At 40.6% G+C, this 24,684-nt stretch overlaps 1 protein-coding gene across 1 annotated transcript in view; it reads left to right on the forward strand.

Annotated features, from left to right (window-relative positions):
- The first annotated feature begins 210 nt into the window (after window positions 1-210).
- The window catches only part of cacna2d2a (calcium channel, voltage-dependent, alpha 2/delta subunit 2a), a 175,668-nt gene continuing 151,194 nt past the window's right edge, over window positions 211-24,684 (forward strand). Inside the window, exons 1-2 of the mRNA XM_085354357.1 lie at window positions 211-326; window positions 4,458-4,539. Coding sequence (XP_085210483.1) covers window positions 211-326; window positions 4,458-4,539 — 198 coding nt within the window. The remainder of the gene's footprint in view (window positions 327-4,457; window positions 4,540-24,684) is intronic.

Genomic DNA, 24,684 nt, shown 5'->3' on the forward strand with positions numbered 1-24,684 from the left:
CCTGATCTCCCGTGTCTTCAGCTGCCAATTCTTCGTGTGCGTCTCTGATTGAGATTTCACTGCCGGGCTGAAGTGTCCAGAAGCCTCCGCCAACCATCACCTCCCACTACACACTTTCTCCGGAGCTCGGTTATTCTTAGCTCAGCTGTGAGAGACTGTCCTTCCGGTCCTTCTCTTATTTATCTCAGTTTCTTGAATATTTAATGGAAAATGGCGATCTGCGCACAGTCGTACGGTGTCTTCTGCCTCTTGACAATCCAAACTGTACTTATCATATGCGTCTCCACGCCGACAGCCGGGACCCACCTCTTCCCACAGCACTACACGTAAGTACCCTGCACGGTTTTGGTGGGGAGGATAAACTGGGGGGGGGGGGGGGGGGGTGCGGAGTGCGGAACTAGGACAGGTGGCCCCAGACGAGCCTGCACATGAAGCGGCGCTTACCTTGGTGCGAGATGAGCCGCTGTCCCTGATGCTGACACGCAGACGCAGCTTCCGTCTCCGATGCTGCGTTATGAGTGTCATTCTCACACGGCTTGTGTTGTTGTTGTGGTGGTGTTGGTGGGCACTGGCATTAAAGCCCAAAGTCTTATTCCGCTAGTGACAGTCAACATGGAGTACGCACATGTGGCGAAAGAAAAAGGAGGTGGGGGGAGAAAACACAGTGCCAGCGATAGTTAAAAATACAAAAATATTAAAGAGATAGTCCGAGTGTTGTTTTGCTGTCAGTGCAGGAGGGAGAATATCCCGCTTAGACGCAGATCCTCTACAAAGTCTCTAAAAGCACTCGCACCGTGAAAGTAATCATATCTATCTCACCTCAGGGTGTGTTTTTTTGTTTTGTTTTTGCTTTTAATGGCTCATTTTGTTTCAGACTCTAAATGTGGAAACGTCACACTCGAAATTTAGACGCACTTGAGGGCAGCATTACAAGTGACCGCAGGGCGCAGAAAGTAGTAAAGCATCCAGCTGTGAGGAGAGCACAAAAAATAAAGCAAAAATACAAACACACAAACAAAAAACAACAGCAACAAAAAAAGCTATTTCTGGAATTATTCAGCGCACATCTGTTGGGGGGAATATTTAGCATTTATACCCCCATTCCCTTCTCTTATGCGAACATTATAATAATTTCACCTTGAAGGACGCGCAAAGGCGACTGAAGCCAAATGTTTACCGCGACAGTTTACCACCTGTGCACCGTCAACTGTTCAATGAAAGTCAGTAATTTACCCCCAAAAAAATATTTTTCCCTATTTTTTTTCTTTCAATGGCTATTACTTCACTTAAGATTGTATTTCAGAGTTCCGATAATCCTCTTTATGCAACAATACACCCTCGTGAGTGCAACAGTTAGGCTCACACTGAAGTATCGTTCCAAATGTCGCCCTCTTTATAATAACCATGACGTGATGATCTGATGCGAAGACTGTGTGTAGCCCGAAGTGCTGTTTAGTCAGTCAGGCTCCCAGAAATGATTCCTGTGTGATGCATCAACCAGATCATGTCTTTAAAATCTCCGGGGCTCTGTTAATTCGATGGCCAAGGTGACTTTCAAAAAAAAAAAAAAAAAAAAAAAATCCGTTATCTTTTATTCTACTGTGGATTGACTTAAAACTACAATTTACCGGATCACTGATTTGATTGTTTTAGCTCTGTAAGTGATGCAGTTAATTTATCTTACACCCGAGTTACTTTGCAAACAAAACCCTGAAATTCAGTTTATTATGACTTTTAAGCAACCCTAATTTCCATCTCCCCCCGTTTAAAGACACGTTTATTTTCCAAAACTACGTTTTCTTTAACTATACACTATTGTTCCTTTTTAATAGAGAAACTGTGTCATTATTTCTTACTTTCCCAGTGTCCTTGTTTAAGCAGATAAAGAGAAGCTAAATATTCTGTAGGGCTGGTTATATATGCAGTCTGTCATCTCTTGAGATTTCTAAACTGGGTTTTGGGTCACCCACATCACTGTGGTATTTGCCAGAATTTGACAGTTAATTGAAGTGTATTGGGAGCAATGGTGGCAGTTTATTTGATGTATATTGCTGACACACACAGACACACAAACACGCCCATGCACGGGTCAGAGCTTCTCCGTGTTCGAGGTCTAGCTGAAGAAATGCACGTATAAGGATGCTCGCTTCGTTTTCACAGCAGTCTCCAGAAAGTGTGCGTTTTCTACAGCTTGCCATCTACCAGTATGGTCTGCATAGTACTAAATATTACACTGAAGTGTTGTTTATGCTTATAATTTAGTGTGTATGTAGGTGTCTGTGGTAGACTGAGAGGTAGCTGCAGGGAAGTTATTTCCTCATTTAAAAAAAAAAAAAAGTTGATAACTGGAATCTAAAAGTCAAAATATCATCAGCACTTTGCACCAGATGATATGACCACACACAAAAATAGCCCACCTTCTGCCCTAATAGATAGATGAGAGTGGCACTTCGAATGATGAGATCCATTGCGGCCGAATGAGCGTAGTGACAGTATGGGTCTGACTCACACAGGTCTTCCATCCAAACTCATTTCATCACACTTTCTGCTTTTCCATAATGTTTGGCTAACATAAATCATAAAACAACTAAGACGAATCAAAACACAAGAAGGCAAATGGCAAAGTTGTACTGCTGCTTTGGACTACAGAGAGCCAGAGAGCACCAGTCGGCTTTCATGTAGTGCATTATGACAACTTTTGTCAATTAAAGAGAGATTACAGCTTTCATAATGCAGAAGGTCTCCGAGCACTCACTGAGCATTAGGCCACAGTAATGCATATAATTTACCAAACAACAGCGTCCTGCTATCTCTGCAGCTGCTATTGAATGAACATACTTCATACTGCAAGATATTTTTTGCCACGCAGTCTCCAACTTCTTGCTTTGTGCTTTAAAACATTGTTATTCCAGCTTTATTTGACCTGGTGCGATGCAAGTCGTGTAGTCTGTTCACACACAGAATATAAATATGGCACAGATGTTATATTAAGTGCTAAATGTATTCAACTTAGACTGAAACCAGGCCTTTGTGCATCAGTGCACGTGTGTATAAATGACCTATAGATACTTTTATCACAATATGAGACACAATAATGTTAGAGATTACACAATGAAAAGGTAAATGAAAATATTAAGTTACTGCCAAACTGTAATATAAGATCGATCTATCTATCTATCTATCTATCTATCTATCTATCTATCTATCTATCTATCTATCTATCTATCTATCTATCTATCTATCTATCTATCTATCTATCTATCTATCTATCTATCTATCTATCTATCTATCTATCTATCATGTTGTGTGTAGTATCCAGACTAAAGAGGTTGCGTAAGAAGTCTGCCTGGCTCGGGGACAGAGGTATTGTCCCTCACTGTTAGTATCACTGTGTCCTGCTCAGCTCTGTTCTCACTGTAAACTTGTTTTCATTTCATATTGAATGACCTTTTTATAGTCACAGCTTCCCCCCCTTCTCTGCTCCTTTTAGAGGCCCTCTTGCTCTCCTTTAATCACGGTCCCTATAAACACAGGGAACTTGCTCACTCGCTGGCGTGTTTGCTCTGCTGTTACTCGCTTGATGAAGCCCGCTCTGGCTTGGTGATTATGGCGGGCGCTGTCACTACTTGGCAGATTTGTGCAATTTAATAAATCTGTCTCCCCTCTTGTCTTCAGAGCAAATCTGACATTTAAAGATGACATTTGTCTCCGTCATCATATTAAAAGACAAACGGCTGTGTTGTTGATGCTAGTGATTAGCTATCTGCAGGCTGCTGAAAGGAAAAAGGTTGGCATGGAATCAGCGGTTGGCTAGCAAACACATGACATAATTTATTCATCTGATTGCTGAAAGATGAGCTTTCATAATAGGTTTTTTTTTGTTCTCCTTTTTTTCTGTGAAAATTTCTTCTTGGCTTTTCACATGAGTTGTTCAGCATGAATCTTGGTTGGCAGGTTGGCCCCTGCTGCTTCTCTAAAGTGATCTGGTAAAAATCTTCATCCATTAAGTCATTTGTTGCTTGCTGAGAGATATACAGTGATGAGCTCCAGTCGTTTGATCTCTTAATTCCAAACTTGGCTCCGTCTAACGGAGATCAGCTCCTGCTTAGGCTGCACTTCTGTCAGACCTGAGCAGTTTTATTGTAGAACCGCTGATCCCAGCCGAGCGTAGACAGGCACGTACGCTGCCGGTCCTGGACGGAACACATACATGCAAGATGTGATGGGGAGAGAAGATGCTGATGACCAACCCAGACATTAACTGGAGATAGGATAGTGATACTTCCAGACAGGCATCCCAAAAGGGGCAGAGTGTGGCAGTTTTCCAGCAGAAAGAGAGCCACACACTGCCGCCGTCTTGCAAATGCACTCACTTATACGCAGTGGTAGAGAAATGAAAGTTTTCGTGATGATGTTGAAATGATAATGTTGAAAATGTCTTAACTTTACTTTTGCAGAATGATTCACTGGGCTGGACGCATTGAGAAGGAGCTGGAAAAGGTTCTGCAGCACGTCACCGGAGCTCAGCAGATGAGATCGGTAAGTTGACGTCACGCCTGCAAGTGACGCCCCGCATTTTCCTGCATTATTAATCAGTATGATTGCACTCCTCTTCAAGGTCCAGCGTGAGGGTGTGGATATCTTTAAGGTACTGTGTTGACTTGAGTGATGAAGTGAGATAATATAGAAGCAGTGATCTTCTATATTAGTGTGACATAACTTCACGAGTGGAGATGACTGCCTTTTTTCCAAATCATCTTTTGCTGTCAAGAATTTTCCTTTGGCCGGATCCCCCTTAACTTCTAGTAACCTCTAGATTGATTGCTCATTTAATTTGAAATAAGCATTTAAAAAATCGAGACACACATTAGGCATGATTATGGTGTTGGATATTTAAGTGTCTATTTAAGTGTTTCCTTCTGGTTTTTTGCACCACGTGTCTGTCCTGTGATAGGCAGATGGTTTAGCATAGTGTGACTGACACAGTTTCATCATATTTGTGCTGCGTGCGCATGTTGGCCACGTTTCCAGAGTTTGTCATTCACCCTGAAATAAATGCTTCATTATTGCTGTGTAGATGAAAATGATTCATCCAGCCAGTACGGAGCCTGTGGCTTTAATTCCAGCAGCAACAGTGGTTAGTGCGATAGCAATGTTGATCTGCAGGGCCCACGATCCCTTTATAGGAAGTCTGGTTCAGCTCTCTGTTAAAAAGGTCCTAGCCTCTGATCCTATGAGTCTTACCCAGTACGTAACGCAGAGTTCAGATGAAGCCGATGTGGGTGAGGGGGCTCGCCCAGTCCTGACTGCCTCGAAATCATCCCAATGTCTTCCCTTTATTCATCTGGTAAATTTTATGAAATCATACATTTTTAAAGTCAGACATTCAGAGATCAGAGCGTCCGCTGTGGCACGTCATTCCTCACACACACACACCCTCATATTTCTTAAGGCCGTTTCTACACAGGCTTTCAGTTAGGCCTGCCCTTAGAATGGTTGCTGTATTTTCACATTATTATATTGGTTAACTTAAACATAATTATACCTGTCTGGTTATATTCTTATCAGTATTTAGCATAGTGAACTATCAGCAAAATTACATATGAATCATATTTCTGTGTCTATAAATCACATAAAAACCTGGATGATGAGTATTTTACTTGTGGTTGGAGCTGAGCTGAGAGATCTCAGGCTCCATGACAGCTGTTAGTATAGTGGCGACACTGATGGATCCCAGAGAGGAGGAAGTAAGCTGACAGAAATCGCGCTGCTGTAAAGGGTAATGACCATTAGTGGATATCAGGCGCGCACTCAGACAGCATGATAGAGACAGGTTGATTTTTAGCACTCATCCAGTGTAAACAAAACACAGAGAGAGTGTTTACCTGCTAAAATATTTGCCTTTTGCTTTTTTGTTGCTCCCACTGGGTAGTGTGGATATCTACACAGGCAGTAGACTTTAAAAATAAGGCGACTTTTTGAAAGTCAAAGTATCTGAAAAATGTATTCTATCTCAAGAATATTGTCATTTTTAAAACATTATTGATTTAAATGTGGTGTAGATGGGGATAAACTGGGTGGAGAAAGGCTTTTTCAGCTAAAGAGTTTGAAGAGTTTTCTCAACGTATAAAGTTGCCGATCACCCTTTAACTGATCTAAAAGGTTAATAAACTACTAAAGTACTACCCTCTTTTTAAAAAAAACAAAAAACAACTCAGCTTGTGCATTTTGGTGATAATTTGCTGCCAATTTTGATCTCAAGTTGGCCGGGTCTGTAAATCCACTGAAAAGTAACCAATAAAAACCCTCCACATTTCCCCACTTTCTTGTAGTGTAAAGACAGAAAACATTCACATTTAGTGCAGTTCAGCTGTAGCAATAAGTCACTTTTCTTCACATTCACATGTTTGCTGTCATTGAAAAGAAATGCTGCTGCCATAAATCACACAAACACGTTTGTTACTTCATGGGTAATGTCTCTGTCAGGAGGAAGGCTGTAAAACAGACAATTTGTTTTATGCCATGGCTCGGGTTTAACTAGCAGTTTGGACGGCTGTCACGACCCGATCACTTCCGTCAATAATGACCTGCAACACAATGTTCCTGATGCAATATCCCCCTTAGATTTGTTGGCTTATGTTACAATTTTTTATGTTTTGTTTTGGATTTCTGATTATTGTTAAATTACTCCATTCTTTTCTTCACTAAATGTTGGAAATGGCCAAAAAAGGCTGTCATATTACTACTCATTATAAAACTCATTCAGCATGTATAGCTGAATGAACCTGAACTTAATGATTCCTAAAGCTGCAAAGTGGTGTTGACATGACGTTAAATGCTCAGTAGGATTTAAGTTCTGTGGATTTAAACTAATTTTCACTGGCGGTGACTCGAGTTTATTCTGTGGACCAAACCCAGTGAAGCCACTCTCTTCTGAAAACGCTGCGTCTGCCTGGCGATGGTTTGCGTGGGGTGCCCATATGGCTGTGCGTGCATGTGTATGCGGTGGCCTGACTGTGTGCACAGGCCGGGTGCGAAAGAACATTTATCATTGCCCCAAACAGGAGTCGTCACAGGGTGTGCTAAATGGCCCAGCATGCCTAGAAAAGCCATTTTCTAAATGGATGCCTCTCTCTATACGTGTGTCTGATAGAAATCTTCCCAGGGCTATGCCGGCTGGTAACAAGATTGCCTCCCTCTGCGCCCCCTTCCTCTTCATGCGCAGTTTATTCTCAGAGACAAAAAATGTAAAGTGTGTGCAAATTATTTTTGAGTTTGTCTTACATGGGGAGAGACAAGGGAACTAAGTTGAATGTAATGTGGCATGCTCAGTTGGTCTCGGTCGAGATTTTATTTTCTCTGACAAGCGAGGTAGTGGGTGAAAGAGAGAGAAAGGCCAAGACAGTCCGAAGTCGCACAAGTAAATAAGGAAAAAACAACAAAAAAACATGCTCCGCTCAAGCATTGCCCCGTACGCTATATGAAGCTAATATTTCTTTGTTATTGACCTATTGCTTTGTTGAATTTGGATATGAAAATTTTCACTAAAATTTTGGCAAACAGATTAAATGGACATGTTGGGTCAATTATCCATCTGGATCAAACTGGGTTTGTCCCCCAGAGGTTTTCCTTCTTTAATGTTCGAAGATTGATGAATATTATGTATCATAGGCACTGGGGAGCTTCCACGATCGCAGTACTGAGCTTAGATGCTGAAAAGGCGTTTGACCAGGTCGAGTGGGCCTATATGCTTTGGGTACTGGAGAAGTTTGGTTTAGGCGAACAGTTTATATCATATGATATATAGGCATCCTTCTTCTTCCATTCTTACTAACCAAGATAGATCAGCGCCTTTTTTTTTTACACCGCGGGACATGACAAGGCTGCCCTTTGAACCCTTTGCTTTTCACTATTTCTATTGAACCTCTTGCAGTAGCCATTAGGAATGAGCCCTCTATTGACCCTGTCCGATTGGGGAATATCAAGCACTACATTTCTTTATATGCGGATGATGTTGTTTTGTTCTTGTCAAATCCTGAGCGATCTGTTCCTGTACTTTTAGATGTGGTGAGGTCGTTTGGGGAAATCTCAGGTTATACAATTAATTGGCAGAAGAGTGAGTTTGTGGCTTTAACTGCAAACTTGGATGTTGATTTTTTTTTTTAAATTTTGCCTTTTAAAATTACAGACAGATTGAAATACTTAGGTGTTATTTTGCCTAAGGATCCTAAATTGATCTTCAAGTTGAATTATCTTGAACAAGTTGAAAAATTGAAAAAGGACATTGAGAAATGGAGGGCTCTCCCTATTTCCATGGTAGGTCGCATTAATGTAATTAAAATGGTTTCCCTTCCTAAATTTTTATATTTATTTTTAAACTTACCTATTTTTTTGAATAAGCAATTTTTTTTAAAGTGATCGACTCAGTAGTATTACCATTTGCTTGGGGCTTTAAAACTCACAGGATATCAAAAGTTCATCTATGTAAGTCTAAACTTAAGGGTGGATTTGCTCTGCCATTGTTTCAGTTTTATTATTGGGCTGCAAATGCTAGAACTCTTGCTTACTGGCAGGAAGGGTACAAAAAGGTCATGTCTGCCGATACCCACCTTGGGTGGTCATAGAGAGTGGTGGGGTTGAGAATAGTTCCCTCCCTGCTCTTCTTTTTTCGTCCTCTAATCCGCGAACCAAGGTCAATAATTTTACAGTTTTGAACTGCGTTAAAATCTTTAGTCAGATCAAAAAAGGTTGTGCTCTACCAGACACTTCGATCCACACTCCAATACTGTATATTGTAATCATGCATTTCCACCCTCATGTTTAGATCCCTCTTTTGAGGTCTGGACACAGAAAGGTATTATTACTCTCAAAGACTTATATATATTGACAGGCAGTTTGCATCATTTACTCAGTTGCAAAACAAGTTCTCTCTCCCTGCATCACATTTTTTTCATTATTTACAGATAAGAAACTGTTCGTCAGAGTATTCTTAATTTTCTATCTCTTCCGGAAGAGGGGTCAATTTTTACACTCCTTCTGAGTTCCCCGGATTCTAAAAAATTGGTTGTTGGTTTTGTGAAAGCTTTTTCTGAGTATTTCAATTTTAAATCTGACTTTTTGAAGATGGCATGGGAGGAGGAGCTTGGTTTGCAAATAGGAGATGAGGTGTGGGAGAGGAGTCTGTGTAGGATCCATTCTTGCTCTATAAATGCAAGGCATCAGTTAATTCAATTCAAAGTGCTTCACAGACTTCATTATACAAAAACTAAACTGCACAGGATTTTTCCTTCTATTAGTCCGATATGTGATCGTTGTAAACTTGGAGAAGGCTCTCTCACTCATTTATTTTGGACTTGTCCCAAATTGCATAACTATTGGTTGGACATTTTTAAATGTTTTTCTGATATATATAATTGCACATTAGAGCCAGACCCAATAATTGCATTGTTTGGATCTTCCTCTTCCCTTTTACACCTCAGGTCTGCTGCACAAACTACAGTTTTGTTCAGAATGGTAATTGCTGAGAAAATTATCTTGACTCTCTGGAAGTCGGATATTGTACCTCAATTCAAAATCAGGCGATCGTGGCTCAAGAGTTGGGAGTTCGCCTTGTAATCGGAAGGTTGCCGGTTCGAGCCCCAGCTTAGACAGCCTCGGTCGTTGTGTCCTTGTGCAAGACACTTCACCTGTTTGCCTACTAGTGGTGGTCAGAGGTGGCGCCAGTGTCCGGCAGCCTCGCCTCTGTCCGTCCGCCCCAGGGTGGCTGTGGCTACAATGTAGCTTGCCACCAGTGTGTGAATGGGTGGATGACTGGATGTGTAAAGCGCTTTGGGGTCCTTAGGGACTAGTAAAGCGTATGGAGAGAACTAGGTACACATTAGCGGACAAACTTAGTAATTTCTTTGATGTGGGGCAGCCATTTTTAGACCATGTATTAAAACAAAGTCCTGTTTGATCGATCACCAATAACTTAGCCTACCACCTTAGCGTTTTATTTCTGTTTATTGCCAGTGTTGAAGTAGTATTTTTGTCTTTGCAGTGTAATCTTTTGTCTTATTTGTGTTTTTTAGCCCTTGCTGTTGTGTTGTCTGTTGTTTTTTTTTTGTGTCCCTTTTTTTGTGTCCCTTTTTTTCCTTATATCAAAAAATCTCAATAAACATACTTAAAAAAAAAACATGCTCCGAATTGGTTGACTTTTAAAGCAGCTCACAGATGTGTGTCTCTGTTCCAAATGTTCAGGTCCCTCTGAAGATAAATAAGAAGATTCAAGCTCTTCAAATGTTTAATAAAATCACACTCTAATATATTTGGCCCAGGTTTGGTCAAGATGTTCTTCTCGCCCAGGGGAGTGAAAGAAAGCTAGAGGGTGAGTGCACTGGAGGAGTTGGAAGTTTCAAATGGAAGAGCGCAGATAGACAAGGAGAGTGGGCGGCTTTCAGAGCGGAGGAGGGTTTTTTAGAGAGAAAAGGAATGAAGGATGGCTTGACAATTGAGATTGATGTTCAGGCGATTTTGTGTGTATATTTAGTGTCAAACTACTTGAGATGGATGAAATGATAGAGGGAAAGGACGAGAATTGGTAAATTTAAATATGAGCAGACAGATGCTGTTTATAGTCCTTATCCTCCTCATTATCCTCCGTGCCGCTGCTTTTGATGTGTTACAGTACGTGGTGATGATGAGAGGCGGTGGTGGACACTGGCATTGTTTTCTTATCCTCGGGCTTATTCAAAGCAGTTTTAATAGGGAACACATGAGCAGCGCGCCCATGCCCACATACTGTCGTTACAGATGGTTAATCAGAGATACAGACTTGCAAAAATTCCATTAATCCAATAATAATAATTATTTAGATATTTGAAGATTTATTGGAGTTATTTTTGAAAGCAAAAATAAAAACGAGTTACTGGTTAAAAGCCCATCAAGTGAGAAGATTTAATATTTTGGCTGCATGCTGGGGGGTTGCTCAGACAAAATAAAACAATACACTGAAGATTTAATGGCGAATCAAATATATGACTGATTGATTATTTGTTATGTTTATAGATTGAACAAAATGATAGAACAGGATTGGTCCATATTGACATAACTGCATCACACAGTTCCTGTATCCCAAAGGTCCTCTCTTGAATTGAGACCTAGTGACCACGGAAGCTGTTTGAGTGCAGCGAACTCATTGCCATGTTCAAAAAACCAGTTTGAGAAGATCTGAGGTTTGATTTGAGCGTATTCATTCAGAGAACTGCCGCTCACTGGATATTTTATCTTTTTCAGCCCATTCTCTGTAAACCCTACAAATGGTTATGAGGAAAAAAGTCCCAGTGCATGAACGATTTCTGAAATACTCATACCAGCCTGTCGGACATCAACAACCATGGCATGGTGAAAATGACTAAAATAAAAGCCTTTCTTCCCCATTCTGATGCTCATTTTGAACTTCATCTTGCTCATGTCTACATGCCCGAATGCACTGAATTGTTGTCATTGTGATTAGATATCTGCCTTAAAAAGCCGCTGAACAGGTGTACCTAACTTGACTTTCCTCTCCCATCACTAAAGGTCGATATATCTACGTGGATTTAACCACAGCAGCTACACAATAGCCCCCTCTATGATTCCGAATGGCTAATTGCTTGCCCTCCTGCAGCCCTCGTTGGACTGATTGCTTTGTTTAAACTAAAAAAACTGCGGTTTCATGTCGCAATTCAAGATAAACCAATCAGCTGGATGGAGTGGACAGACTCAAAGATATGGTCCCAAGCAAGAAAAAGCTGCCAATCAGTAATCAGTGACTGCAGAAGGACTTGGTTTGATTGGTGTGTTCTGCGGGAATGCCTTCGAGACATGACCACTACAAGTAACCCCCTCTGCAGGGCATACCTACTTAAGAGGAAAGTCCCACTATAAGTAACATCCACTACACGAGACTGCATTTGTGTGTTGGTTAAGGCTAGGGTCGCAATTGGAAAATAACAACTTATAGGTATGCTTGGGTGATTCACACACCTCCAGCTACAACTTATATCGCTACATGCTCCACACTTTGGCGACTTTCAATGAGCCCTAAGTGTTCTTATTCCATATCTGAGGCTCTGAATGATCTTTTTCCCTTCTCTTCGGCCAAGTATTGCATGCTTATTCTGGCCAGTTGTGTGCAGCATGCTTTGGTAGTCCCAAGACTGGTTTACTTTGATTTATTCTCCAGTTAATTTAAAAAAAAAAAAAAAAAAGCTCGAGCTGCTCCCTTAATCACAAGGGGCGGCCACAGTGGGAGCGCTGCATGTTTGATTTGGTTTTTTTTATGCTAGATGCCCTTCCTGATGCAACCCCATAGAGATTTGTGTCCATGACTACTAAAGAAAACTAAGTAAACTTTGAGGGCTTTCCTACAGCTCTGGTCCTTTTTATGTAAAATTTTAATCTCTCAAGTACATCCTGACCATGCAGCAAATGAATGCACGGCTGTTAAAACTACAGTATTTCCCACTGACTTTTAGTGGAGTACTTCAGTACATGTAATTAAGTATATTCATGAACCTTTATAAACGTGCAAAAATCACACACATGCCCATCGTGTCAGAGCAGTTTCCACAAATTCAGTTTAGAAAAAAAAATAATAATAATTTTAATGACAAGATAATAATCAGCATGAATGATTTAGACTTATACATATCAGTTTATAACGCTGCACTCTGAGGATCTGACAGCTCGCCTCCACGCCCTGTCTGCCTGCCATTTACTGCTCTTTGCTGGGAACCTGATAGCAGCATCAAGATCAATATACCCACATGTTAACGTAGGGTGGAAGGACTTAATGCCAATTAATGGACATGTGATTCAATCAGTTTTCATTCAAGTTCTGTTTTGTTTTTGTTTTTGTGCTCTCTTTCTTTCCTTTCCCTCATTCTCACTCTGTTTGTATCTTTGTGCCGGATGGTCAACACTGTATCAGTCGGCACCACCGACCACATGCTGGTAGCAAGTTTATCTCAGTGCAGCACAGACCTTCTCGCCTCTAGTGCTGCCAGTGCACACATGCACACAGTCATGAGCGTGCACGTGTGCACCGGCAGCGCTAAAGCCGTCTTTTCTTTATGTTGTTGACATTGCTGATGAGCTTCTGGTTCAATTTGGTCAGTTCGATTTGGTTTTGTTATATGCAGGCTGAATGCAATTTCAAATGTCTTTTCTACTTCTCTAAACCTTCTCTCTTCCTCCACTCCAAAAAAAAGAGACGGTTACTCACAGCCGAGACAACCAGCTTGGACAAACAGATATCTCTCTAAAGTGCACTGGTGGATTTACTCAGTATTGCTGACTACAGAAATTTCCAATAATCTGTCTGAAATGCGGAATCCTATGCTAGACATCTCCTGTGCTCTCACACCACACCTCCTTTTTTCCTATAGCTGATGTCAGCTTCAACCCCCCCCCCCCCCCCCCCACACACACCTCACACCTCAGTCCCTCTGCAGGCTCATCCGTCAGTAGATGATTATGTGAGGGCTGATCAATCCCATTCATTCTGTGATTTAATGGCTTCCTTGGACTACACATGGCTTACAGAAGAGTTAAAGGTCCCTCCTCTCAATGCGAGCAGTTACCTTTAAAGGAATGAGAGATGGAGCGTGCTCAGGCCTCCTCTGTCTGTTCTCCTTCTGCCCTTCCCCCTCTATCTTCTGGCCTGGACCTTACACAACAGCTACTTGTTATCTAGTTGTGTGAAACATCAGAGGCTATTTCTGAACAACAGTTGACTCTCTGGCTCTCGTATTCTTTACCCGTGGCTTGTGTTTGGCTTGAGTATCCCTGAGTCATTGCGTAGCTCACGTCAGTGTACACCATAGTTTATTCTGTCCGTTAAAATGGGTGATTAATTCACTGCAGCTTTTTAAAAAACATTTTACATCAGCAGCAAAAGCTGTGGACAAATAGAGGCTTTCTCTGCATTTTTGTGGCACCAAATTTGCAGTTGATTATTATGTACGCTCAAAGTGTTTGATACTTTCCTCTTGGACCGTAATTAAAACTAAACATGCTAAACAAGTTATGGTAGGGCAAAAACAGTTAAGTAACTGTGCTAAAAAAAAATAAAATTACGCTTAGGTTGTAAGGAATATAATGCAATCATGACTTTTTCCCACTTTATAATTGAACAAATGTTTAATATTATGTATGTAGAACTTCTAAATCAGATAAGCGAACAGAGACATGCATCACTAAGTGGTTTCGGGTGTGCTGGTTTAGATAGAAGCAGAATAATATTGTAAAATAAAAGAATTTAAGCTTACGTCCAAAAACACTGAATGAACTGAACATTATGAAGGTGTTTGCATTAAAAATGCATTTTAGCCTGTTGCTTTTGAATTTTCTTGTTGCGAGAAATACGAGGTAAACACTAGAAACGCCATTTGTGTAACGGAATAATGTAATAGTAATGTAACAGGGTTTTTTCTGTAGTATCCTTCTGTATTGATGCAACTACAATGTCAATGGAATAGAAATGTCAAATCAATGAGGGTCTGCAGTTTGTTTTTTACACAGTGCTAAATTAAGATTGAGCGTGGCATAATGGGGCCATTTCGTTAGGCACTAGAGCACCGAGGTTAAGTACGGCTAATTGTGATGCATTGATACAGTAATAAATTATGCACCATTGTTTGTCTACATTTCTATCCAGTTGCGCTTTTGCCGAGGATGTACTGTTTAAACCTGGACGAATCCCCATCGAGATGTCTCATTAGCCGTCCCAGTGGTGTCCGAAGGGTTGTGAAAACGTAGAGTCTGCTAGCAAACGACTTTTTATTCTGCTTGCCTCTCTGTTTGTGTGCTTTCTCTGACAGCTACTGTGTATTTACCATGGGAAAAATAAAAAATAAAACCATGAGAAAATAACTGGACATTAGAGGCACATAAAACCAGAAGTCGGTTAAATGTTATGTGTAGCTGCCGTCATAGGCAACTCTCGCATTTAAGTTCATTTTATTAGATATGTAAGGTTGAAACAATTAGTAGTTGAAATATTAAGAAATAAATCAATAGTAATTCATGTTTTGTTCATTGGACTTATATGTTTAAATGTGTTATTTTTACTAATTGTGCAATTAGATAGGAACCTTTTCTATAGTTCCGTCTGTTGTTGCTAAGAGGGTATTTTTGGCTGGCACACTCAGCAAGCTAATTGAGACGAGCCACGAGGTTTGCACGTCCACAGTAAGATAGTAAATAGTAAGATAAATAAAAGAGTGCCTTTTTTGGACCTCCCCACGATGTAAGGATTAAAGTTTTATTCCCTTTGAGTGAGGCCAATGAGGTAAATGTTTTCTTTTGTTTATTTTCGTTGTATGTAAATATGCTAGTGTTGCGTGATATTCTAGTGCAATTACCGCAGTGTGAGGTGTAATGTGTATTTTATTGATTGTTTTGTTGGAATGTTTCGCCATATATAATGCTTAGGGGCTTTATTAAGAATATTCATTTAAGTTTGTATTTCTTTTTAGTTCTGACGGCATTGTATCGGCTGTGGTTGGACATCATTACAAGTTAAGGCATGTCGAAGAATCCTCCTGTCCGAAATAAATGTCAGTTAAAACACAAGGAACAAGTTGAGCTTTATTACGACTCGAGGGGAGTAACATTATGCAGTGTGAGGGAGCTGGTCAGCACCATTACTCCCAGCCCCAGCCTCCCCTGAGCTGACAGGAGAACAGAAGGGCATGCAACCACACACTGTTTATTTTTCTGCCTTTTTATTGGTTTTCTGACACCGGGGAAGGTTACAAGGATTCCTCAGCTCCCGAGCTTGATGGCCTGGCACTGGTTGGCGGTGTTTGTATAAATGAAAATACATACGTATATCTGCAGAGTGCAACCCTGGGCTGCATGCTGATATCTCTGGGTTAGCGTTAGGAGCAATTACTAGAAATAGCTTTGCAATAAAAAATATGACAGTTTGGAAAAAGTGGAACCAGATTATGTAGCGCCAGTCCCCCGTCTTCAGTTTCACATGAGGTCTGTTTTTTGTTTTTTTTTAAAATTATGATTAATATTTTCCCCAGCTTGCTAAAAGCTGTTGAAAACCTCCAGTATTTGATCCAGTATGATTTTCTAATGATCGTTATTAAATCTTAACTCTAAAATATTTTATTTTGAAACCGTCAGAAGATTCCTCGACACCCTTGACTTCAAAGAAAAGCCTGTTTTTCCTTCTTGTGATGTAAACGCTGAGTCCTAGGGTAAAGTCATCTGACTGACATCAATAATGCAGGCTTGAAAGACACAGTGCTACATGCTACATCATGAAGCAGCTTACCTTTATTTTACCAGGAAGTGAACGAGATTAAGAGTCTCTGTGTTTTATACGTTTTAGTCTTTGTGCAAACACTTGGAGAACATGCAAATCCACATAGAAAGTCTCTGGATTTGAACTCTGGACCTTGTTGCTGTGTGTACGTCCAATGAAATGAATTACTAGGACAGAGTAGGAGAAGCCAGCCGGGGGGAAATGGCTTCTTGAGTGTCAGCATGAAACTAACCAGGATGGTCGCAGTGTCTGATTCTCACTGACATGCACTCTGATACATTAGGGGACTATATTTGTGTAACTAATTGCCTGATGAATTCAAGGAAGACAAAAGGCCGATGCATTCATCCTACTAGAGGCTTTTTGGGGAGAAGAGAAGGCCTTGCACTTGTTTAAAGGAAGACAATATAGCATTATGTGTCAAAATAGGATTAGGGGGTCTGCTAAAGCTCCAGCCCTGTCAAAGGAAGATGCTTTATTTTGCCGATGCTGCAAATCTCTTCCCCTTGTCTCTGTCTCTTGGCATTACTTGCGAAGCGTGTGTTCACATGCTTGTGCGATTTTCATTGGTTCTTCTGTTTGATTGTTCAGGCACCACATGACATGTCTTTGGTGCTATCTGCGCTTGACAGAAAGAAACAACTGGGTACAGTTCCCTGAATGGGTTGCACTGGTAATGTGGAGTGGCGTGATGCCCTAGAAAATTCCAGGTGTGAAGTGCTTTATTCACTCCACTGCAGAGGGAGTGCTTCTGCATGTGTGAAGTGGTAGGTGTGACGCTTATTCTCCATTGTGAGCAAAATATATTTGTGTCTTTTTATGGGTGTTTGCATGTGAGAGAGTTTGGTTGCGCCGAAGTCTCTGAGGTTTTGTCCTCTTCTTCTCTTCCTCCTCCACCTGCCTCGTCTGTGATTGATTGGTCACAGTTCTGAATAACTTTAATTGGCTTGCCTCAGCAGTGGGTGGTTCTCAAACACAGGACTGCTGTGGAAGTCCTAGAAAACTGTTTTAATTTTTGATCATGTAGGCAGTAAGGACTCTCTGCTGCCTTCTGAGAGGGGTCTTCAGAAGTGCTACCTACAGTGTTTTAATTCTGTAAATCATCGTGTCTTCTGCCTTGTTATCTTTCTCTTCAAAAGCTGGAAGTGAAGCTCCCGCTCCCTCCGCAATCTGTCCACCCCCTTATTTGGCTTCGAGCTGGACTCGCTCTCATCTCTGCCTCTGGCCCTTCTCCCAGGGCCCCGTTGTTTGATGGGATTTGCTCCACCAGTACAATTGCTGCTTCAAGCATACACTCGTGTATGTGTACGCATTCATATTCCATATTTACAAAAAACATACAGTATAGCAACCGTGTCTTCTAAAAATTACATTTATGTAATTTGTAAGTGAAAATATGCTTTAAGAGGGAGTGCACACGCAGCCTTACAATTTTGATGTTGATGTTTAAATATATATGTTTTTGCTATCCAAGTGAAGGTTTGATAGTTGGAGATAGTGAGTAGCTAAATACAGAACCAGCATTACTGATACTTTTAAATTTGAAAGGCAGCTTATGTAGGGGAGAGCAGTATGTCATGATTTATGAGATGAATCAACATTAATTATCAAATTCTGAACACATTTCAATGACCACTAAATGACTTTCCACAGTAATAAGTTAACACAGTAAAACACACCTATGATTTGGCCTCATGCGGAGGACAGAAACAAAATATCGGTCCTATTTGCGCTAGTATTATTCCAGTACCAATAACAGTGCTTGAATTGATACTGTTGATATTTGAATCGATCCGCCCACTTCTAATGGTGAGACGAAAGAAGTGCAATTTCAGCAGTAAATCTCAGTTTTTCTATATAATACAGAAATGCTGATGTAGTAAATGCAAGAAATCTGTCAGCACTTATAAATAAATGTGTAAAATTACAGAAGAAGCTGGTGGCTGACTAGTACTCTTGATGATCCATGTAAAAAATAGAAAGAAAATAGAATAGAAAAAGAAAATTCTATAGCAGATTGTGAAAAAATACATGAACCTTTCTGTGATTTAATTGTTATTGTTTATCTATTACTTAATTACTTTGGTGTAGTATGAATGGCAATAATGGAGGTTTTTGTCAGTAGGAAACACTGTAAAAACATTAAAGTTAAAAATAGTTAAAAGTTACAGTTAAAATTAGGCATTGTGTCAGCCTGATGGGGTCTTTGCTGGGCTAATTCTGGGCATTGGGCATTGTGTTTGTGACACAACCCTACACAACCCTTCTCCATCCTTTTCCAGCCCCCTTGTCTCCTTCACGTAAGTGTCTTGCCACTGTTTTGTAGAGGTGGGAATCACCATACATCCCACGATACGATATTATCACAATACTTAACGCACGATACGATATTATTGCAATTTTTAAAAATATTTTGCGATATTCAGATTCTGTACATAAAGGTAAACTTTATTAATATTCATTTTATCTAATAACAAAGTCTCACACTCAGTCTTTCTCTCATTTCAGTCAGTTTTATTGTTGACAAACTGAACGGTTTGTATTACAGTCTAGTCCAACTTACCATCTGGTACAATTATAGCTATTCTGAACTATGAAATTTGTGAAAACTATGCAGCCCCTTCAGCAACTGAAGAATTTGAAAGTAAATTAAAACAAAATATAATTTTACATTAAATAAAAAAGTTTTAAACTTAATTAAAATACAACATGTCTTAAATGAAAATAAGTAAACTTTTTATGGCAGCAATGAACATGACAAACACATTTGGACAGTGAAGGAATGTCAGGATGTCAGAATGTCAGGATTCTTGCTCAGAAAAAGGAGCTGATCAACATGCTCTGAAGTCAGAGCATGTTCCAGTCCACAAAAACTTTTTTTGTAACAAAATATCGATTTCTGCTGTCCCTGTATCGATACATTATTAGCAAACAAAATATCACGATACTACACAGTATCGATTTTTTCCCCCACCCCTACTGTTTTGGATATAAACCAGTCCTTTATATTCCCAAACAACCCAAAACTGAAATAAAATAATTTTAAGCTCCCATCCTGTTTTTACTGCTTCAGTCACACCTGCTCCTTCATAGTGATCCCCATAACAAAAGCAGACAGGGGCATGTGGTCCTCCTGTTGCCGTTTTTGGCCATCAAAACTTGTGGACCTGAAAGCCTCTCATAAAGGCCGGTCAGTATAAAATACTGACGTAGCTCCAAGCAGGATGTAGTAAAAAGCATCGCTATCAACACATTAGACTGATTAGAGACAAAGAGAACACCATTACCTCCCTTTACGAGTTATTTCACAGTGAAATTGAAAGATAACGAGCCGCGTTTCCATTTTTCCCAACCAATATTACAAACTCAAAATGTTTAGCACTCGCATACTCATTAAACTTGTTGAGCAACTTTCCACAATCAAACGTTTCGCCAGTGCCGCTGTGCCATTTATTATCTTCACATTCAGAGAGTATCCTACCATAAAAGTAAATAAATGATTTTAATGCTCATATAAGTCATTTATTTTTGAAAAAAAGCATCCGGCAGTGCACAGTCGCCCCGACTTCCAACCTCACAATTTGCACAAATCTGTGTGTTTGTTTATAAATAATTCTGTTTATGTTTTTTCTGTCACCGGTTTCAATGCAGCGGCCAATTGTCTGAGTTACAACCGACGTTGCTATTTACATTAGCATCAACACTGTAATTACTATCACTCAGCGTGTATTTAGAAATGACACAGCTGATCTAACTGAATTCGAGCTAAATGCATTCGTTTATTGTGAGTTATAATTACATTAATGACAGTGTAGGTGTGACTTTAAAGGCTCTGTAACTTTTGGCGAAGCAGAAATAAATCATAAAAGTGCTTGAGGGAAAAATACAACAAATGCTTGATTCGGGTTACTGACACCTAAGAGCTTAATCAGATACGTTTTGTGTACGACAGTTAAAATTTCATCCTGACATTTACTGCTGTGCAGCTGCGTCTGCTTTGCACAGGTATTGTGTGTGTAAGCCAGCCGTCTGTTGTTGCCTACAGGCTGCTTAAGCTTCCATTGTCATGTGGATGGTATGTGAGTGAATGTTTTGGGGATGCTCAAGAGTTAAATCCTGAAGAGTGCAATGGATTTGCTTCTCAACACAGCGAGGCAGAGTTTCTGATGGTGTTTTGGCGCTGTAGAATATGCGATATGAGCTGATTGATTACTGTGTGGCTGGATTCACGTGCCCACATCAGTGGTCCCTCCAGTTTTTCTCTCTCTTTTTTTAGGTGTGATGAGTATGCGCGTACGACCGTGTATGTATGTGCTGGCATGTGTATGAGTGAACCCTGGACCACCAGCTCATTTCACACGCAGGCAGACATCAAAGGCGTTTTGAATTAACCCTGCGTGTCGGGGCCGCTCTGCATACCATCCGCAATTTCACATCTCTGCCGCTCCAGCGGCACCAAACTTAGATGCCCATTCATATTGAAATGAACAGATGGAGTTTTGCCATGCAGCGAATCGCCATCCTTCACTGAGAAAAGATAAAACTTCAAAAGAGCGGAGATACATTGGGATCTGTTTTAGCAGGTGGTGAGGCTGTGTATCGTCGCAGGTGGAGTGAAGGTGTTCTGTGTCTCTGTGAAAGTGTGGGCAAAGTGCAAGTATCGTGTTTTTTCTTATTAAAGCAGGTCAATTGTGTTTACATTACAGCTCCCTTGCAAAAGCTGGCTCCCTTTCCCCTTGATTAGACACTGCAGAAATGATGTCATGGTCACGCGCACACACGCACACGCACACACTCACAGACGCGCGCACAGGTACAAACATCAAAGCATATGTGGCTCACCTCTTTTAACTCATTTCATAAATCCATAACAGGAAGCCTGTCGCCTCACCGCGATGTTTGCTTGTGTCCGAAATGTGTTTTTTGATTGTTTCGACTGGATAGCGTTACCTCTGCCTTTGCCTCCAAACACTTATTCTCACATTTTCACCTCATCTTGGCAGCTAATTTAATTTTATATTGTATTTATTGATCTGGCCGACTTCAATTTCCTGCAGCGGCGTGATTCCGCCGCGCGATGAAAGCGATAATGTAGATGAACAGGCGATGGCTGATGGTGAGGATGGGAATAGTGATGAAGAGTGTGATGATGATCATTTCTGTGGGTGATTGTGATTGCGATGAGTTTGTATGCTGATTAGAGTAGTTTCTGAAGATGGCGGGGGTCGCTGAAGTGTAGGTGAAGCCATCAGCTGCGCCGTGTATTTTTAATATCCCTGAGCCATCAGTAGGCTGCCATGACAGCTGTTCAGTAAACACATTCATATTTCATTAATCTAGCCTCTCCCCTCTCCGCCCCTGATGGCCTCTTATTGTCTCCTTTAGAGGTTGTTCAGTAATCCACTGAGACCTTACCTCGTCCTGCTGTGCTACCTGCACCCACACTCCCACACTCTGCTGTAAGTACTATACGAGGAAGTCTTTTCTCATGGTTATTTGTCATACTCTTAGTGTTCTCCATGACAGCTAAATTTAACAGTGTATAGGGCCACTGTTAATACAGATACACCCACACACATATGCGTTCACCCATCCATATTTATAGCGTGTAAGCACACAGACAGGATCATACTACACACCCTCACTGACATGCAAACATATGTAAAATTACATAAAACCACTCAAATTTGTGCATAACAGACTTTCTAGTCATGTCTATAATATGTCTATGTGTCTTACTTATATTTACCAAAATGCTGTTTAAACATGTATTAGTCAGCCCTCTTGCGCCAAGTACATCATATTTGACACATGAGTTTTTGAGACCTCCACATCATCAGTGTGATTTTTGAATCATAACACTAACTCCCTTATAGGTTTTTGTGTGTTTAAGATAAACAATGTAGCAAAAAGGATACAAATTAAAACTCATATATGCACATTTATATTCAGTTTGATCTTTTTAAATATAATTGATAAAAGATTTAATAAACACTTGGTGTAAAAAAAAAAAAAAAATTCTGGCCATTACTTCATGGTTCAGGTTTTACAGGGTTAAGACAGAGTCACAAAAAAGAGCACAAAATGGATAATATGGCTCAACTTAACTCTCATTATTCCAAGTTAGACGGCCTTATTTATGAATATTTGCATGGAATCATTCTTAACCTGTGCGAAAAATAAATAAATAATAATGTTTGCATGCAAAATTTATTGTTGCATTTATGAAATGTGCATACCCACCTGTTTTGCTCTCAGCCTGGTACATTCTCCATACAGTTTGCATGCTATCTGCATACTGTTCCGCCTCCATTTCTCTATATAAGGAAACACACATCTAGGTGAAGCAGAGGAAGTGGTGATGATGTTGTAAGAGAGAAGCCTGCACCTCTACGCAAGAAATAAGGAGAAAGCCTGACTGTACGAAATTGAATAATAGCGTCTGAGGTTTGAGGAGGAAGCCAGAAGAGGTGCAGCTTTCCAAAGTGCTTCCACGGGAGTGACGAATGTTTAAAAATAAATAAATTAAAATTGACTCTCAGTGAAAAAAAATAAGCTTGGACTCAGAGTTGATTGAAGACTAACACAAAAACAAGACTCAAGCATCTGTGGGAAAGTGCCAAGAAATGATACAGCAAGTGATGACATCCAGCAATGATAGTCGTAATTTTTGATGAAAGATAAGAACAATTTAAGATATGTCACGATGAGATAAGAATAATGGAATATGTTTAAATTAAACCAACAGTGCAGGCAGGGCTGGATCCAGATATGAGGTCTGGACTTTGGTCATTTTGTTTTCAGAACAAGACAGTAAAACTGGATCATTGTGGCTTTTACTTTGAAAAGACTACGGGAATTCTGGGAATTCTGCAGTGACTCTGACTGGCTTGTGTTTAGGAGGTTAGGTTAACACAGGACTCATGAGGAATGATAATTGGTTGGTTTAGACACCAGGAGTGAGTCAGAGGCACAGTGGAGCCAGGGCCAGGAGTGAGTAACTTTTTTTCTTTCTGCCGTTTTAATTTCAAGGGAGGGAATAATTCTTTTGTGTTTTATTTTATTTTATTTTTTTTACAGCCAGACAAGATTCAACTTCCACATTTATATATATACAAAGTAGCTTCTGTGAAAAAGAGGGAAGCTATACAAAATAAAGTACTTTACAGTTTTCAGAATTTCTGGTGTGAATTTCTTTGTACCGAATCTCTTCAGAAGTCTGGCCTTTTCTGCTGGTCACTGAAGCACACATGTTGTAAAGAGAAAAAATTCTGGACCTCATTCATTTCTAGAACAGGAACAGAACAGGAAATGTTAACATTGTACTTTACTGACAGGACACAGACTGAAGTGTTGGGGTGGTTTCCGAGCAGCCTACTAACGTTACTACGAGGTGAAATCTTATTCACATTACTTTAGCTTAAGCATTTATATAATGTTAACTGCTGCAACCATTTTAGCCCATTTCACTGCTCAGTGACATCTGTCTCAAACTAATTTAGCACTGTTGCCTCACAGTAAGAAGGTCCACCACCAGGCCGGGGCCTTCCCCCCCCCCCCCGAGTCTCCTTGTGTTTGCTTCTCACCGGGTACTCCAGCTTCCTCCCACAGTCCAAAGACATGCAGTTAGTGGGGTTAAGTTAACTGGCGATTCTAAATTGCCTACAGGTATGAATGTGAGTGCGACTGGTTGTTTGTCTTTCTGTGTTAGCCCTACATAGGCTGGCTACTTGTCCAGGGTGTTCCAGCTACCATAGGGTGAGAGCCCTATGGTAGTACAGGTCTGCGCTCCACAGGCTCTAGTTATCACCCTTTGTTCATCCCTGACTCTTTCTTGTCAATGAGTTGGGTTGTTGTTAACTTTTACCTGTGCTTGTGGGCATCCTCCTCCTTCAGCATGTCAGGTTAGACTAGAACACTTGTGGGTGTATGCTGCCTCCATCACTTACAGACGAATTACAGCCTCGGCACATGCGCTGCCTACAGTTGCTGCCACGCGTTAAAAAACTGGTGCTGTGCAAAGCTGCCTGAAAAATATCACAAAGAACGCATTAACCCATCCTCCAAACCGTGAAAAAGATTTCAAGCTGTGAGGTTTCACCAGAACAAGCCCACTGGGCCAGCATAGATGACAAGTTCAGAATGCTCAGAATAGACCTTACCCTGTGAAGAGGTGACTCCACTAAAAAGAAAAAGCCACATCTTAGTCTGGCAAAAGTCTCTCTTCTTGTCCTTTGCAACTTTTCCTCAAAAGAAAGGATTCAGGGATTTCCTTTTCACTCATAACTCGTGTTTTTCAGGTAAGACCTGTGAGACATCGGTCTCAAACTAACTAATGTTCCTGACCTTGTGCTCAGTTGTGCACCAGGCCTTAGTGCACA

The sequence above is a fragment of the Diplotaxodon limnothrissa genome, linkage group LG5 (assembly GCF_057381915.1).
Source record: "Diplotaxodon limnothrissa isolate DT_005_m linkage group LG5, D_limnothrissa_male_GT1.1, whole genome shotgun sequence".
Taxonomy (NCBI): domain Eukaryota; kingdom Metazoa; phylum Chordata; class Actinopteri; order Cichliformes; family Cichlidae; genus Diplotaxodon; species Diplotaxodon limnothrissa.